General features: G+C 47.2%; 1 protein-coding gene across 1 annotated transcript in view; it reads right to left on the bottom strand.

Moving 5' to 3' along the window:
- Positions 1-6,895: 6,895 nt before the first annotated feature.
- The window catches only part of dlec1 (DLEC1 cilia and flagella associated protein), a 149,512-nt gene continuing 137,782 nt past the window's right edge, over positions 6,896-18,625 (bottom strand). Inside the window, exons 37-39 of the mRNA XM_055650137.1 lie at positions 15,311-15,464; positions 12,796-12,919; positions 6,896-8,759 (exon numbers count right to left, since the gene is read on the bottom strand). Of these exons, the coding sequence (XP_055506112.1) occupies positions 8,636-8,759; positions 12,796-12,919; positions 15,311-15,464 (402 nt within the window). The 3' untranslated portion in view covers positions 6,896-8,635. The remainder of the gene's footprint in view (positions 8,760-12,795; positions 12,920-15,310; positions 15,465-18,625) is intronic.

The following is an 18,625-nucleotide window of genomic DNA, read 5'->3' as shown; positions in this document are numbered from 1 at the left end:
TCGCTGATTGGTTGGGCAGCCGGGACGGAACGTCGTTGATTGGCTGCGCCGGAGGTGATGGCCAATGGCTGCGTGGAGTTGGGGATGGGGGTCGCTGATTGGCTGCGTGTAGTTGGGGATGGGGGTCGCTGATTGGCTGCTCCTGAGGTGATGGCCAATGGCTGCGTGTAGTTGGGGATGGGGGCCGCTGATTGGGTGCGTGGTGTTGGTTGCCGGGGGCCACGGATTGGTTGCGCCGGCCAACACGGGAAGATTCATTGTCCTGCACAATGTAGCGCTGTCTTAATACATGGGGGTGAAGGATTGGCCGGGGGGGCGGAGAGGAGAGTTTGTGGTCTCTCTGGCCACTGCAGTGGCCTAGTGTCAGCGGGGCAGGTCTGGTCATGGCCTCGCTACCTCCTGCGCCATCTGCAACATGAACCAACGTGGGGCGTTTTGAGACCTCCTTCTGCTCGCCATAGATGCAGGTTAGGAAGCCCCGTACAGCCCGCTCACCGGGGGCTCTGCTCCCCATTCGTCTTCCCACCCTGCCTCCCCCACTTGCTGGATATGTGACCTTGTCCCTTGCCCTTCCAGTTCCTACAATGGAGTCGCTGCCTGCTCGTTTACAGCCTGGATGACAAATTGATGCCTTGATAATCGAGTTGATTCTGCTGGAATGGTAGGTACAGCCTATTGTATATTCTAAGATTGTATGTCTGAAGTAGTGTCTTGACCCGAAACATCACCCATTCCTTCTCTCCAGAGATGTTGCCTGAGCCACCGAGTGGGGATTCAGTATTGATGTGGATAGAGAACTTGTTGGCAGACAGGAAGCAAAGAGTAGGAGTAGACGGGTCCTTTTCACAATGGCAGGCAGTGACTAGTGTGTACCACAGGGCTCAGTTCTGGGACCCCAGCTATTTACGATATATATTAATGATTTGGACGGGGGAATTGAATGCAACATCTCCAAGTTTGCGAATGACACGAAGCTGGGGGGCAGTGTTAGCTGTGAGGAGGATGCTAGGAGGCTGCAAGGTGACTTGGATAGGCTGGGTGAGTGGGCAAATGCATGGCAGATGCAGTATAATGTGGATAAACGGCATTTCGTTTGGACCTCAAGGGGTCCAAATGACAATTAAATTGACTATTGAAATGTGAGGTTATCCACTTCGGTGGCAAAAATAGGAAAGTAGATTATTATCTGAATGGTGGCCGATTAGGAAAGGGGGAGATGCAACGAGACCTGGGTGTCATGGTACACCAGTCATTAAAAGTAGGCATGCAGGTGCAGCAGGCAGTGAAGAAGGCGAATGGTATGTTAGCATTCATAGCAAAAGGATTTGAGTATAGGAGCAAGGAGGTTCTACTGCAGTTGTACAGGGTCGTAGTGAGACCACACCTGGAGTATTGCGTACAGTTTTGGTCTCCTAATCTGAGGAAAGACATTCTTGCCATACAGAGAAGGTTCACCAGACTGATTCCTGGGATGTCAGGACTTTCATATGAAGAAAGACTGGGTAGACTCGGTTTGTACTCGCTAGAATTTAGAAGATTGAGGGGGGATCTTATAGAACTTACAAAATTCTTAAGGGGTTGGACAGGCTAGATGCAGGAAGATTGTTCCCGATATTGGGGAAGTTCAGAACAAGGGGTCGCGGTTTAAGGATAAGGGGGAAATCTTTTAGGACCGAGATGAGGAAAACTTTTTTCACACACAGTGGTGAATCTCTGGAATTCTCTGCCGCAGAAGGTAGTTGAGGCCAGTTCATTGGCTATATTTAAGAGGGAGTTAGATGTGGCCCTTGTGGCTAAAGGGATCAGGGGGTATGGAGAAAAGGCAGGAACAGGATACTGAGTTAGATGATCAGCCATGATCATATTGAATGGCGGTGCAGACTCGAAGGGCCGAATGGCCTACTCCTGCACCTATTTTCTGTTACTCCAGCATTTTGATTTAAACCAGCATCTCCAGATCTTTCCTACGCATATACGAAGGAATCAATTTGTTTGTTTTCTTGTGGAAACTAGGAACTGCAGATGATGGTTTACAAAAAAAGAGAGTGTTGGGTTAACTCAGTGGTTTAGGTAACATCTCTTGTGAACGTGGAAAGGTGGGTCCTGAGGCCTGAGCCGCTGAGTTACTCCAGCACTTTGCTAGTTTTCCTGGTGTTTAAACTGCTGTAGCCAGCTTTGGGCAAAAGACACTGCATCTACCCGATCTATTCCCCTCATGATTTTGTATACCTCTATAATATCTCCCCTCACCCGCCTGCTTTTGTAAATTTTTTCTGAACCCTTTCAAGCTTGACGATATCTTTCCTATAACATGGTGCCCAGAACTGAACACAATTCTCTAAATGTAGCCTCACCAATGTCTTATACATGACCTCCCACCTTCTATACACTGACTGATGAAGGCCAAAGTGCCAAAAGCCTTTTTGACCACCTTATCTGCCTGCGCCTCGACCGTAAAGGAACCATGTATCTGTACTCCTAGATCCCTCTGCTCTACAACACTACCCAGATGTGTGGGTGCAAGATTCTCTACTTTAGGATTTTTCCTTTCTTCTTAATTACTTTATCTTGGCCCGCGCCTGTCCGCCGACGTCATCCTCACGGCGGCTGGCCATTGGTCAGCGGACACCACGTGACGCAGATCCGCGTGCTCTATAAAAGGCGGCGCGGCCATTTTGCTGGCGGTGGAGCTGGTGGTTGACCGTGTCCGCGGCACCAGACCAGGCCCACGGCCACCGCCGTTGCAGCAGGTATGGTTGCTCTCACCGGGCCCGGTGATTGCGTGTAGTGGCCAGGATGCGGGCGGTGGAGCGGGTGAACGGTGCGGCGCGTGTGGTGGCCGGTGCCAGGAGGGGAGCGGTTGAGGCCAGTCCGGGCCGGTGATGATCCCGCGGCTCCGCCCGGGTTGTTCAGGCTGAGCTGCACCACGTGGTGGGGAGGGGGGGGGCAAGACGTGGCGCGGGCCCTGATTGGCGGCTGAGTCGCGCACGCACGTGGTGTGCTGGGCCAAGGACATCGCTGATTGGTTGGGCAGCCGGGACGGCAGGTCGCTGCTGATTGGCTGCGCCGGAGGTGATGGCCAATGGCTGCGTGTAGTTGGGGATGGCGGGCGCTGATTGGGTGCGTGGTGTTGGTTACCGGGGGCCACGGATTGGTTGCGCCGGTCAACGCGGGAAGATTCATTGTCCTGCACAATGTAGCGCTGTCTTAATACATGGGGGTGAAGGATTGGCCGGGGGGTGGAGAGGAGAGTTTGTGGTCTCTGGCCACTGCAGTGGCCTAGTGTCAGCGGGGCAGGTCTGGTCATGGCCTCGCTACCTCCTGCGCCATCTGCAACATGAACCAACACGTGGGGCGTTTTGAGACCTCCTTCTGCTCGCCATAGATGCAGGTTAGGAAGCCCCGTACAGCCCGCTCACCGGGGGCTCTGCTCCCCATTCGTCTTCCTCCCGCCTCCCCCCCCCCCACTGGCTGGATATGTGACCTTGTCCCTTGCCCTTCCAGTTCCTACAATGGAGTCGCTGCCTGCTCGTTTACAGCCTGGATGACAAATTGATGCCTTGATAATCGAGTTGATTCTGCTGGAATGGTAGGTACTGCCTATTGTATATTCTAAGATTGTATGTCTGAAGTAGTGTCTTAACCCGAAACGTCACCCATTCCTTCTCTCCAGAGATGCTGCCTGAGCCACTGAGTTACTCCAGCATTTTGATTTAAACCAGCATCTCCAGTTCTTTCCTACACATATCCCAAGGAATCAATTTGTTTGTTTTCTTGTGGAAACTAGGAACTGCAGATGATGGTTTACAAAAAAAGAGACAGTGTTGGGTTAACTCAGTGGTTTAGGCAACATCTCTTGGGAACGTGGAAAGGTGGGTCCTGAGGCCTGAGCCGCTGAGCTTTGTTTGTGTCTTTGCTAGTTTTCCTGGTGTTTAGACTGCTGTAGCCAGCTTTGGGCAAAAGACACTGCATCTACCCGATCTATTCCCCTCATGATTTTGTATACCTCTATAATATCTCCCCTCATCCTCCTGCTCTCGTAAATTTTTTCTGAACCCTTTCAAGCTTGACAAAATCTTTCCTATAACATGGTGCCCAGAACTGAACACAATTCTCTAAATGCAGCCTCACCAATGTCTTATACATGACCTCCCAACTTCTATACTCTGACTGATGAAGGCCAAAGTGCCAAAAGCCTTTTTGACCAGCTTATCTACCTGCGCCTCGGCCGTCAAGGAACCATGCACCTGTACTCCTAGATCCCTCTGCTCTACAACACTACCCAGATGCCTACCATTCACTGTGTAGGCCCTGCCCTTGTTCGATGTCCCAAAATGCAACACCTCACACTTCTCTTAAATTCCATCACCCATTCCTCTGGCCACTTGATTCAGATCCTGCTGCAATCGTTCACAAACATTTTCACTATCTGCAAAACTACTAATGGTTATGTATCATCAGCAAACTAAATGTGGCAGCTCTGAAATTCTTTGCGTGCAATTCAATAAAATACTGTACAAACGCATGGCTACTAATGCAGGGATAGCAGATAACGAGGTAGTACGCTGAGCTGCCACATTTCCAGTGCCTACCTGTCAAATTTTTAAATATTGATTGGAAATGTTCTGATTGTGACTACATTTGATTTGGGGCTGGTTCTATTATCTCACTGCTTTAATGAGCTTGTGACAATAGGACACTATATGCAATACAGTGTCTCTTGCAATTCTATGGGCGATTTTTATTTGTTTTGTACTATCTTTTTTTTGTGCAGTCTTATTGCTGTCTTGAAAAATGTGTTATGTGCTTATGCATGTGATCAAAACAAAGACAGCAGGTTAGGTAGCATCTGTGGAGGAATGGTTAGGTTTTTGGTTGTGCCCTTTCTTCGGCCAGTGTTATGGGTTAGGGCGCTTCAGTTTGAAGAAGGTTCCTGGCATAACGTGTCACCTATCCATTCCATCCACAGATGCTGTCTTGAGTTAGTCTACTTTACTGGATTTCAGCATCTGCAGTCTCTTGCATTGCCAGCTTTGATTGCTGCTTGTGCCTCTGCACCTGATTCTATTTGCATAATTTGATCTTGTTGCTTGAGCAATGATTTAGCAGTGATATTATTCCCATGATGCAGTGTTTAAATGTCAGCAGGGCTGGTCAGTCTATGTCCTTGACCCTTCCTAAATACCTGCTAGATTAATGGGGTTTGTTTGAGACCTCTTTCTTTAATATACAGAACCAGGTTATAGAAAACCCACACATACTGCTACTGCTGTGTTTGAGCCTTGTACTTAAGTTGGTTTGAATCTTAAAACAGCTTTCTGTTGCAGAGTCAACGGATTTAAGCTGTGCCTCTTCACTGGCGACTCTGGGAATGGTTAACTTGGACATCGAGCTGAGATACTACAGGTGTGTATTTGGAAAAGTATCTAGTTGAATGCAGGGTGCTTTGTGGTGTGGCTGTGTAAATCTCAAACTAGAATAATCCTCCGCCTTCGATTCTAGAATTCTTCCATTTTAAAAGCACAATTCTAACTTGAACCGCCTGTGGTTTCTTCTTCCCCTCGAGACCAAAATAGTACTACAGGAATTCAGCGGGCAGCATCTGTGGAGGGAATGGGACAGATTATGTTTTATCTCAAGCCTCTCTTCCACACTGAGAGCAAAGCGGGTAGCTTCTTGTCTCTCAGCTTTCCCCCTTTACCCCATTGGTCTGAAGAAAGATCCTGACCTGAAAAGTCATCTAGCCATTTCCCTCCACTGATCTGAATTTTGTAGCTGTGTGTGTGTGTGTGTGTGTGTGTGATGTAGATACAAGGATGCTGGTTTACAAGAAGAGAGGCAGGATAAAGCCTGGCAGCTAATATATGGTGGTTACAGGTAATAGGCAGATGATTGGACAAAGGCCAGAGACGACAAGACAAAGGGTTGAAGAATTGTGAAACTGGACAAAGGAATGTGGGTGGTGGGGAAGAACGGGGTGCAAGTGAAGAGGGGAGGGGGGCAGTTCCAGGATGTGATCTACTTGCTTCAACTGCACAAGCATTGCTTGTTAGGTTATGGAGATATTCGGACACGATTGAACTGAAGGATTCTTCTTGTGACAAATTTCACCCAAGCGTTTTTTTGGGGAAGCTTGAAGACATTTTAGTGAATGTATTTTTCTTCCTCCACAGGTTGGCCAGTTGGAATACTGTTCTCGTGGTTGGCTCCATACTGCACCTGAATGTGATTTTGCTCCAGGCTGCTCTTCCCAGTTACTGGATGGGGAGACAACTGGAAGAATGTTTGGAAGCCAGCAGCTGTATCTAGGGAGAATAAACTTCTGGTTCAGGTGGAGTTGGGCTCTGGGGGAAGTAGGCGCTGAGATCAAAGATCAATGGTGGACCAATCCCCATTATCCTGCTTGTCTGATTACTGAACCACTTAATTAGATCTGCTGTGCAGAATTGGAATGAACAACTAACTGGTCATTCAAGTATGGGAGTCATAAGTGGGACTTGCTTGGGTAGACTAGGTCTGGCAGCATCTTTGGAGATGTTTCTGATCAGGACCCTTCAGTCTAGAGGGGAGAAGACTAAGAGGCAAGTCCTGGCAGTTGATACGTGGATAAGGGTAGGAAGGTGATTGGCAGATGGGGAGATAGTGAAGATAGATACAAAGTGCTGGAGTAATTTAGTGGGTCAGGCAGCGTCTCTGGCGAAAAGGATTGGGTGGCGTTTGGGGTTGGAACTCTGAAAACTGAAAGGAGAGGCTGGGGGGTTGGGCGGCCATAACAAATCAGCTGGCAACAGTTGGCCAAGGAAGGAAGGGCGGACCTCATAATTGCCCATTGTTGCCTGTGGAAGAGGTAATAATGACGGGACCTTCCTGTTTCTCTTGGTACAGCTGTGGTGCAGGTGCTAATGGCTACAGCTGTTCTCGAATTGCTTCAAAGAATCTTCCAAAAGCACTTACTAAGAGCAGTTCTGCCATTGGATAATTTGTAAATTAACAACTGGCTTATTCATCTGTAAATATGAATCATACAGAGTTGTAACTACAGTCACAATAAAAATGTTTGAAGAAACTGTTTTTCTTGTTTTACTGAATTATGATCTGCGTCTTTACAGACTTAACAAATAATCTTCAACTGAAAGCGTAGAAACAGGCCGGCCGAGTCTGAACTGATCAGCTGACACACTATCCTACACACAATGGGGACAATTTACAAACTCTGTACAGACAGCACCTATAGTCAGGACCCCAGGTCTTTGGTGCTGCAAGGCAGCAACTCTACCGCTGTGCCATCATGCTATCTGTCCACTGTTAGCTTTTTCTTTTCCCACAAATGCAGTCTGACCTGCAGTTTAACATCCCACACTCTAGGAGCAATTTATAGAAGCCAATTGACCTACATGGACTTGTTTATTTCTATTTATGTCTTGCCGTCTTCAAAATTGTGTGTGTGATTTACGTGTAATTATTTGTGCATGTTGTCTAGTCTATGTCCGATGCTGCTGTAAGCCAGATTTTCATTGTACCTCACCATACTTGTCCACATGTGAATAGACTCAACTTCACTTCATATTTAACAACTGAAGTCTGATTTTTCCCCTCGCATTAATTCCTGGCGTGACTCATTTTGCTGAGAGAAAGGAGCGGCTGGGCTTGTGCACTCTAGAATTTAGAAGGATGAGAGGAGATCTTATAGAAACATAAGATTATTAAGGGTTTGGACACGCTAGAGGCAGGAAACAAGTTCCCGATGTTGGGGGAGTCCAGAACCACGGTTTAAGAATAAGGGGTAAGCCATTGAGAATGGAGGTGAGGAAAAACTTTCACATGAGTTATGAGTATGGAATTCTCAACCTCAGAGGGCGGTGGAGGCCGGTTCTCTGGATACTTTCAAGAGAGTTAATTAGGGCTCTTAAAGATAATGGTGTCGGGGGAGATATGAGGAGAAGGCAGGAACGGGTACTGATTGTGGATGATCAGCCATGATCCTATTGAATGGCGGTGCTATCGAATCGCCTGCACCTATTGTCTATTTGTCAACTTCAAAAGACTTGATAAACTGCATGTTAACTCGACGAGTTCAAAGAGATATTTAAGTCGACACCAAGACACATTACCGACGAGACAAGAACACTTGTTAAATGTTAAAAGTTCTTATTTTACAATATGATGTAATGTTATACAATGAGCACAGCAAAAACATTACAAATATAGATTTCGGTTGAAATAATGGCTGTGCATTTTTTAGCACATTTCAAAACTTGGTTTTCAAGTCACATTTGACGATCTTGAAAGCTCTTATATTAACATGGGCTCAGAGTTTCCCGATGAAGGTATCTTGCTGGTAAGGCAGATTAAATAAAACATGTTCCACATGAAGCAAAACAACAAACTGCTGGAAGAAGTCAGACACCATCTGTAGAGGGAAATGTTTTGCGTGGGGACTCTTCCAGGTTCTCCATTTCCCACAGACGCTGCTTGACCTGCAGCAGTTTGTTTTTTGTTGCATCTTCGATATGTTAAGATGCTGTTAATGTGAACAAATGAAATGTTGATCAATAATACATTTACAAATTGTTTGAAGCAGCGTCAGGTGGTTGATGAGAAGGGCATTCACTGAGCATCTTGATGCATGCTGACCTTATGGAGTGTACGTGGCTTCGAACTTTTCGTCAACCGATCCTCTTCCCTGCACCAACAGCTTTATGGGTCTCTCTCCCAGCATTCCGTGGATGGTGACGCTGGCCTTGTACACTCTACTGTCTCTGCCACAGAGGAGGGGAAAAATAAGTTATTTTGGCTTCTTTTGGGAAACAGCAGTTAGAAGCAGCAAAATCTACTGGTTCCTAGACCAGGAACCCCACCCTGTTCTGCTCAGTAGCTTGAACGCATGCACCGCCAGGCTGGGGAACAGTTTCTTCCCCCCTCAGGCATTTGAACAGTCCTTCCATAACATGCTGTCCTGAGTCTGGTGCTGTTCACATTTACTTCCACCCTACTGTGGGCATTGTAGTGCATCAGTTCCAGAGACAATGCTGAGAACTATATTCTGCACTCTGTATCTTCCCCTTTGCTCCACCTATTGTATTTGACTTCGTTGTATTGATATATGGTATCTGATCTGTCTGGATAGCATGCAAAACACAATGCTTTTCACTATCAGTACAATAATGGACCTAAACCTCCCTTTGTCCTATTCAATCCCTTCTCTTCCCAGTTTTCCTGCCTGGCTTGTGCCCCATCCCCTCCAATTGCAATACATAGATGTCTATTTTTTGCCATCAGTCTGAAGAAGTGCTGACCAGAAATGTCATTAGCCATGTTCTCCAGAGCTGCCATAATTAAAGATTGCCATGGTTTACCTTTAACAGTTTTTGTTGCTATCTGCTTTTTAAGAAACAAACTTTGACAGTGCTTCCTGAGCTGCCGCAGGAAGTACATCCTCTGTTGTGCCTTTTTGACTGTGGAGTCGATGGTAGCCCCCCACTTAAGGTCCTTGGGGATGATGGTTCCCAGGAACTTAAAAGACTCCATAGATGTGACTGTGGTGTTGTTGATGGTGTGTGGGGTGAGTGGAAGGGGAGCTCTCCTAAAGTCTACAATTCCAATGTGTTAAGAGCATTGAGCTCCAGGTTGTTGATATGATATGATATGATATGCCATTTATTGTCACTATACATGTACAGTGAAATTGAAAGCTGCTCGTACTCAGTGCATACATATAATTTAGTACAAAAAACAAGAAACAGAAAAACAAAAAACAGAACGGGGGGGGTAGGTGCACAATTCTGCGGCGCTATATACATATATACATATATACAGATGGAAGTCCGGTTGTTGGGCTGTGAAGTCAGTGCATGTGTGAATTTGAATTAAGAGTAGTTATAATTTTCGGAAAGCAACTATTTCTGAGTCTATTTGTCCTGGATTTGATGCACCTATAGCGCCTTCCAGAGGGCAGCAGGTCGAACAGTCCAAACGCAGGACGGGAGCTGTCTTTGATGATCTTCTTTGCCCTGCTAAGGCAGCGGGAGGTGTAGATATCCATCAGGGAGGGGAGAGGGCAACCAATGATCTTCTGTGCTGTCCTAGTTACCCTCTGAAGCCTCTCCCTGTCTGCCATGGTGCAGCTGCCATACCATGCTGTAATGCAGTATGTCAGCAGGCTCTCGATGGACGAGCGGTAGAAGGTCAGCAGCAGGTTAGAGTCCAGGTTGTGCTTCCTGAGAACCCTCAGGAAGTGCAGCCGCTGCTGAGCCTTCTTGATGACCGCTGTCGTGTTGTCTGTCCAGGAGATATCAGCAGCGATATGGACGCCGAGAAACCGGAAGGTGTTGACCCTCTCCACACACTCGCCGTTGATGTGTAGGGGGACTAAGTCGGTGCTGTGCCTCCTGAAGTCGACAATGAGCTCTTTTGTTTTCCTGGTGTTCAGAGCCAGATTGTTTTCTGAGCACCAAGTTGCAACTTCAGGACTTCCTCTCTGTAGGCTGCCTCGTCTCCCTTTGAAATAAGTCCGACTACAGTAGTGTCGTCAGCAAATTTTACGATGCGGTTGTTGTTGTGGGCTGGACTACAGTCGTAGGTGTAGAGACAGTATAGGAGGGGGCTTAGCACACAGCCCTGTGGGGAGCCGGTACTCAACCTGCGAGTGGAGGGGAGGTGGGGGCCGAGTCTCACAGTCTGGGGCCAGTTGGTGAGGAAATCTTTTATCCAGGCACATGTGAGAGTGGGGAGGCCGAGAGTTACCAGTTTACCAATGAGAATGTCCGGAATGATTGTATTGAAAGCTGAGCTATAATCCACAAAGAGCAAGTCAAGTCAAGTCAAGTCAAGTTTATTTGTCACATACACATACGAGATGTGCAGTGAAATGAAAGTGGCAATGCTCGCGGAACAACAAAACAACCAAACAAATTATAAACACAATCATAACACACATATTATTTTTACATAATAAATAATAGAAGGAAAAACGTTCTGTACAGTTAGTCCCTGGTGAGAAAGGCGTTTACAGTCCGAGAAAGGCGTTTACAGTCCGGGAAAGGCGTTTACAGTCCGGCATCCGGACGTAGCTCTGCCCCTGCTCCAGATGGCTCAGCGCAGAGTGGAGAGCTACGGTAATGGCGTCTTCCGTGGATCTGTTTTGGTGATAAGCGAATTGGTGGGGGTCGAAGTCTGGTGGTAGATAGTCCTTGATGTGCTGGAGGACCAATCTCTCGAAGCACTTCGTGATTACCGGAGTGAGGGCCACAGGACGGTAGTCATTAAGGCTGGTGATGGGAGACTTCTTCGGCACAGGGACGATTGTGGCTGATTTTAGGCAGGACGGAATAACTGCCTGGGCCAGGGAGAGGTTGAAAATTCTGGTGAAGATGGCAGTGAGCTGGTGGGCGCACGCTTTGAGCACCTTACCAGGGACTCCATCTGGGCCGGTAGCCTTCTTGGGGTTCACTGCCAGGAGCACCCGTCTGACATCGTGCTCCCTGACAGTGAGTGGGGTAGTACAGGAGCCAGGTGAGGGTGGGAACAGGGCTGTAGCAGGTGAGTGCTGCTGTTGTGATGTTTCAAAGCGGGAGAAGAAGCAATTTAGCTTTTCTGCCAGCGGCGCACTCAGGTCTTCTGACTTTGTGGCACAGCCTCTGTAGTTGGTAATGTCTTGTATGCCCCGCCATACCTCCCGTGTATTATTGCTGGACAAGTGGGACTCTATGCTCCTCTTATGGTCCGCCTTGGCTTTTTTAATACCACTTTTCAGATCGGCTCGAGCAGCCCTGTACAGAGCTCTGTCACCTGACCTGAAGGCAGCATCGCGGGCTCTGAGGAGTGTGCGGACCTGGCTGGACATCCAGGGTTTCTGGTTTGGGAAAACCCGTATGTTTTTGTCCACAGTCATGTTTCCGATGCAGAACTTGCCATAGAACCAGGACGCCAGCTGTGTCACTTCCTGTCTCTCGGCAGATTCCTCCACATCCTGGATCAGTCCACTCAGGGTTGTGTCCGCAAACTTGAGAAGCTTGACAGAGGTGTCTGTGGAGGTGCAGTCATTGGTGTAGAGAGAGTAGGGGAGAGTACACAGCCTTGCAGTGCTCTTATGCTGAGGGTTTGCGGGTCCGAGATGTACTTTCCCAGCCTCACATGCTGCTTTCTGTCGGGAAGCTGGTGATCCACTGACGGAGAGGTTCAGGCACAGTCAACTTGGAAAGTTTGGAGTGTAGTAGCTCTGGCACAATGGTGTTGAATGCAGAGCTAAAATCAACAAACAAAATCCTTGCATAGGACCCCTGGCAGGCTAGGTGCTGGAGGATGAAGTGCAGGCCCAGGTTGACTGCGTCATCCACAGATCTATTGGCCCGACATGCAAACTGCAGAGGGTTCGTGATATTTTCAGCTTGGCCAACATAAGCCTTTCAAGGGTCTTCATGACTACAGAGGTCAGTGCGACAGGCCTGTAGACATTAAGACCAGTGATCTTTGCCTTTTTGGGTACAGGGACAAAGTGTATCGGGTTATGGGGAGAAGGCAGGAGAATATGGTTGAGTGGGAAATATAGAAAAACCATGATTGATTGGCAGAGTAGATTTGGTGGGCTGAATGGCCTAATTCTTCTAGCTTTGGTATTATGCCCTCCTGCACTAAAACAAAATTTAAACACACCATAAATCTATAGCCTCTAATTTTAAACGCAAATTGTTTGCAAGTGTTTTATATTGAGAGACCAAAGTCATGCGGTGAGACTGGCAGCAGCAATGCAGCTCCAGTGCAGAGGAACAGGGACCCAGCAGCAAACCCCACAGTCACCTGGCAGTAAAGGTGATCAGCAAGGTAGTCCGGCTGGAAGCTAACTGTATGACACGCGCCTCCAGGACCCCGCACGTGGGGCAAATTGCAAACACGCTCTCATCCTTGTGTCTTTTACTGGGAACTGTGGAGAGAGGGCAGGAGTTTAAACAAAAACGGAAAGCAATTGCAGATGCTGGAAACACACAGCAGGTTCTCAATCCGAGCAAAGATCCTGACCCGAAACATCACCTGCCAATGTCTTCCACAGATGCTGCCTGACCCACTGAGTTACACTTTGTGTCTTCCACAAGAGACTGAGCAGTGATCTTATAGAGGTGTATAAAATCATGAGGGAATAAATAGGGTCCAAGCGCAGAGTCTTACTCGAATCAAAAACCAAAGGACATAGGATGAAAGAGAGAGGGAAAATATTTAATGGGAACCTGAGGGACAACCTTTTAACTCAAAGGGTGATTGGTATATGGAATGAAGTGCTAGATAGACACAAAATGCAGGAGTAACTCAGTGGGAGCATCTCAGGAAAATGAATAGGGATCTTTTGGATTGATTGTAGGGGAGGGGATGGTTGGGAGGGAACTGGAAGTAAGAAAAGCAAGCAGGACAAATCAGGGCCAGCAACAGACGACGTCAGGCAAAGAGGTTACCTGATAGGCTGATTGTTGGCTAGGGATGGTATGAGCCCATGAGGGATACATCATTGCAAACTGTGTAACTGAATTGTAGCGAAGGAAGGGGAGGGGGATGGGAAGAGTGAGAGGAGGGCTAGGGAGGTGTTTGTAGGTTACCAAAAATTGAGAGAATTCAACGTTCATACTGCTGGGGTGTAAGCTGTCCAAGCAAAATATGAAGGTAGACAAAAATGCTGGAGAAACTCAGCGGGTGAGGCAGCATCTATGGAGCGAAGGACATAGGTGACGTTTCGGGTTGAGACCCCTTCTTCAGATTGGGGGGGGGGGGGGGGGGGGGGGGGGGGCGGGAAGAAGAAAGGAAGAGGCGGAGACAGTGGGCTGTGGGAGAGCTGGGGAGGGGAGGGGAAGGAGGGAGAAAGCAGGGACTACCTGAAATTAGAGGTCAATGTTCATACTGCAGGGGTGCAGACTACCCAAGTGAAATATGAGGTGCTGCTCCTCCAATTTGGATGTGGCCTTACTCTGGCAATGGAGGAGGACCAGGACAGAGCAGAGTGGTCAGTGTGGGAATGGGAAGGGGAGTTAAAGTGGGTAGCAACCCAAAGATCCAGTAGTCCTTGGCGGACAGAGCACAAGTGTTCAGCAAAATGGTCATCGAGTCTGCACTTGGTCTCACCGATGTACCGGATGGAGTATGATGAGGTGCATGAGAACCTCAGCCTCACCTGGAAGGAATACTGGGGTCCCTGATGGAGTCAAGTGGGGTGCAAGGACGGGTTCAATACCAGGTAGTGCAGGTAGTTGACAGCATTTAAAAGACACTTGAAGACACAAAGTTATGGCATAACTCAGCAGGTCAGGCAGCATCTCTGAAGAACAGAGATCGGAGACGTTTCGGGTTGAGATTACATTTCTAACGCGGACTGTGTTTTAACTTGCGAGTTACGAATGGTTTTCGTGTGAGGGAACCTGTTGTAACCTGGGCAGGTTCTGTATGGGCTACTGAGGTGAAAAATCACACTTAGTGCTAGAAAAACTCAGTGGGTCAGGCAGGATCTCGAGAGAACATGGATAGGCTACGTTTTGAAACAATCTGAAGAAGGGTCTCAACCCAAAACGTTACCCATTCCTTCTCTCCAGAGATGCTGCCTGTCCCGCTGAGTTACTCCAGCATTTTGTGTCTACCTTTGTTTTGAAACATTGCTTATCCTTGAGTCTGAAGAAGGGTCCTGACCTGAAACGTCCGATCCATGTTCTCCAGAGATACTGCCTGACCCATTGAGTTACTCCAGCACTTTGTGTCTTTTTTTGTAAACCAGGATCTGCAGTTCCTTATTGGGCTATGAGGGTCAGTGTGACTTCCCTCTCATACATTTGGCTTTGACTCTCAGTTCAAATTGAATGACTACAAAGCTGGCACTGTATCTTGATACATGTGACAATAAACAAAACTGAAGTTATGTCTGCTATCAGAGCTGAGGGTATCACTGGCTGCTACATTATATGTAACGCACAACGTACAAATAAAATCTGAGGCAGTGTAAGGCATATAATGGACAATTTTGCCACCTTGGGCAACACTTGAGGGTTGCACAGTGTTACAGTGGTAGAGTTGCTGCCTTTCGGAGGCAGAGACCCGGGATCGATCCTGACCTTGGATGCAGCCTGTACGGAGTGTGACCACCTGGGTTTTCTCCGGGTGCTCCGGTTTCCTCCCACATTCCAAAGACGTGCCAACTCCGGAGAGTTTTGTGCAGGTTTGTAGATTAATTGTATTCTGTAAATTGTCCCTAGTGTGTAGGATAATGCTAGGGTAATCGCTGGTCGGCATGGACACGGTTGGTATGTTTCAAATAAACTAACAACTGACATTGTTGCCTCACCCAATGTTGCCGTCCAGTAACTCTTCGACTTTGACCTGTTCAGCAAGAAGATTTCCTTCTTCCGGGTCTGTCCAACCAAACAGGTACCAAAATTGACATCTTCACTGGAGACCTCAATGCATGGCAGAAAGAAATGGGCGTGGAGGGGAATGAGCTGCAAGAGGAAGCCAGGTCACATCAGTCACCAACACAGCTTGTTATTTTCAACCATGTAATTAAGTTTGTGTCTCAATCATGAATAGGTGACGTTTCAGGCTGGGACCCTCCTGCAGGGTCCCTACCCGAAATGTCACCTATCCATGTTCTTCAGAGATGCTGCCTGACCCCGTTGAGTTATTCCAGCGCTTTCTACATTTAAGTGCAGGGGGCGGTTTCTTCCCAGCTGTTATCAGGCAACTGAACCATCCTACCACAACTAGAGAACTGTCCTGACTTACTATCTACCTCATTGGTGACCCTCGGACTATCCTTGATCGGATTGCTGGCTTTACCTTGCACTAAACGTTATTCCCTTATCATGTATCTACACACTGTAAATGGGTCCATTGTAATCATGTATTGTCTTTCCACTGACTGGTTACCACGCAACAAAAGATTTTACTGTACCTCGGTACATATGACAATAGACTACACTAACCAAGATTTCAAGATTCAAGAGTTTATTGTCATGTGTCCCTGATAGGACAATGACATTCTTGCTTCAGCACAACAGAACATAGTAGGCATGACTACAGAACAGATCACTGTGTCCATATGCCATTATATAAATATATACACACATGAATAAATAAACTGACAAAGTACAAATAACAGATAATGGGCTAGTTTTGTCCGAGCCAAGTTTAATAGCCTGATGGCTGTGGGGAAGTAGCTATTCCTGAACCTGGTCGTTGCAGTCTTCAGGCTCCTGTACCTTCTATCTGAAGGTAACGGGGAGATGAGTGTGTGGCCAGGATGGTGTGGGTCCTTGATGATACTGCCAGCCTTTTTGAGACAGCGACTGCGATAGATCCCCTCGATGGAAAGGAGGCCAGAGCCGATGAGCAGGTGATGAACGCAGTGTTTTAAACCTCCTGATTCCGGTTTCCTTCATCATCATTACTTTTTTGAACATCTTTCATTCATTTATTCTCTATCTCTCTATGTCACTGTCTATATCTCTCGTTTCCCTTTCCCCTGCCTAACCTAAAACGTCACCCATTCCTTCTCTCTAGAGATGCTGCCTGTCCCGCTGAGTTACTCCAGCATTCTGTGTCTATCTCCTCATACCTCCCTATTGACTATGACCCACAGATGAACATCAGGCCACCATCTCCCAAACTAACCTAAAACAATTGCCTCCGATGAGATTGTGGGGGCATTGATAATGATATTTCAGGAATCACTAGAGACAGTAGCGGTCCCAGATGAATAGACAAGTGCCAATATTACTCCGCTGCACAAGAAGGGAACAAAGCAGAATAATGGGAATTATAGGCCGGTTAGTCTGACTTCTGTGGTTAGTAATATTTTAGAGACCATTATAAAGAATGACGTTACGCGGTACTTGGAAGTTTACGATAAAATAGGCCAAAGTCAGCAAGGCTTTGTGAAGGGGAGGTCTTGCTTGACAAATTGGATCGAATTCTTTGAAGAAGGAAATAGCAGGACAGACAAAGGAGAGACAGTGGATGTTGTTTACTTAGATTTTCAAAAAGCCTTTGATAAGGTGCCGCATGTGAGGCTGCTAAGGAAGATGAGAGCCCACGGCTGCCGGTGACTAGTGGAGTACTGCAAGGCTCGGTGCTGGGGCCGCTACTCTTCACGTTGTATATTAATGATTTGGACAAGGGGATTGAAGGCTTTGTGGCCAAATTTGTGGATGATACGAAAATAGGTGGAGGGGCAGGCAGTGTAGAGGAAGCAGGGATTCTGCAGAAGGACTTGGACGGGTTGGGAGAGTGGGCAGAGAAGTGGCAAAGTGTGAAGTCAAGCATTTTGGTAGTAGGAATAAAGGCGGAGACTATTTTCTAAAACGGGAGAGAATCCAGAAATCGGAGTTGCAAAGGGACTTGGGAGTGCTGGTGCAGGATACCCAAAAAGTTAATCTGCAAGTCAAATTGGTAGTGAAGAAAGCAAACTCAATGCTAGCATTTATTTCAAGAGGGCTCGTATACAAAAACAGGGATGTAATGCAGAGGCTCTATAAGGCGCTGGGCAGGCTGCATTTGGAATATTGTGAGCAGTTTTGGGCCCCGTATCTGAGGAAGGATGTGCTGGCTCTGGAGAGGGTCCAGAGGAGGTTTACAAGAATGATCCCAGGAATGAGTAGGTTAACCTATGATGATGTGCGTTTGTCGGCACTGGGCCTGTACTCGCTGGAGTTTAGAAGAATGAGGGGGGACCTCATTGAAACATACAGAATAGTGAAAGGCTTGGATAGAGTGGATGTTAAGAGGATATTTCCACCATTGGGTGAGTCTAGGAGTAGAGGTCACAGCCTCAGAATTAAAAGACATTCTTTTAGGAAGGAGATTAGTAGAAATTTCTATAATCAGAAGTGGTGAATCTGTGGAACTCATTGCCACAGAAGGCTGTGGAGGTCAAGTCAGTGGATATTTTTAAGGCAGAGATAGATAGATTCCTGATTAGTAGATGGGTTATGGGGAGAAGGCAGGAGAATGGGGTTAGGAGGGGGAGTTAGATCAGCCATGATTGAATGGCAGAGTGGTGATGGGCCGAATGGCCTAATTCTACTCCTATTCCTTATGACCTATCTTACATCCTCACAGTTCCCCAACCCTGCACTGCTGTTCTATCCTCCCCAAATCCACAAGCAGGACTGTTTCCCAAATACACTGCCCATTGTTTCTGCCTGCTCCTGTCCAATCCAAATCAAGGACCACTGAATTATAGCTTGCACTAAGCATTATTCCATTTATCCTGTATGTGTATACAGTGGACAGCTTGATCATAATCAAACATAGTCATTTTTGCAGGCAGTGAAGAAGGCGAATGGCATGTTGGCCTTTATAACAAGAGGAATTGAATATAGGAGCAAAGAGGTCCTTCTGCAGTTGTACAAGGCCCTAGTGAGACCACACCTGGAGTATTGTGTGCAGTTTTTGTCCCCTAATTTGAGGAAGGACATTCTTGCTATTGAGGGAGTGCAGCGTAGGTTTACAAGGTTAATTCCCGGGATGGCGGGACTGTCATATGCTGAGAGAATGGAGCAGCTGGGCTTGTACACTCTGGAGTTTAGAAGGATGAGAGGGTATCACATTGAAACATATAAGATTGTTAAGGGTTTGGACACGCTAGAGGCGGGAAACATGT

Source organism: Leucoraja erinacea, chromosome 2, assembly GCF_028641065.1.
Source record: "Leucoraja erinacea ecotype New England chromosome 2, Leri_hhj_1, whole genome shotgun sequence".
Classification (NCBI taxonomy): Eukaryota; Metazoa; Chordata; class Chondrichthyes; order Rajiformes; family Rajidae; genus Leucoraja; species Leucoraja erinaceus.
Note: the sequence above shows the minus strand (reverse complement) of the source record. Positions and strands in the feature narration are given on the sequence as shown.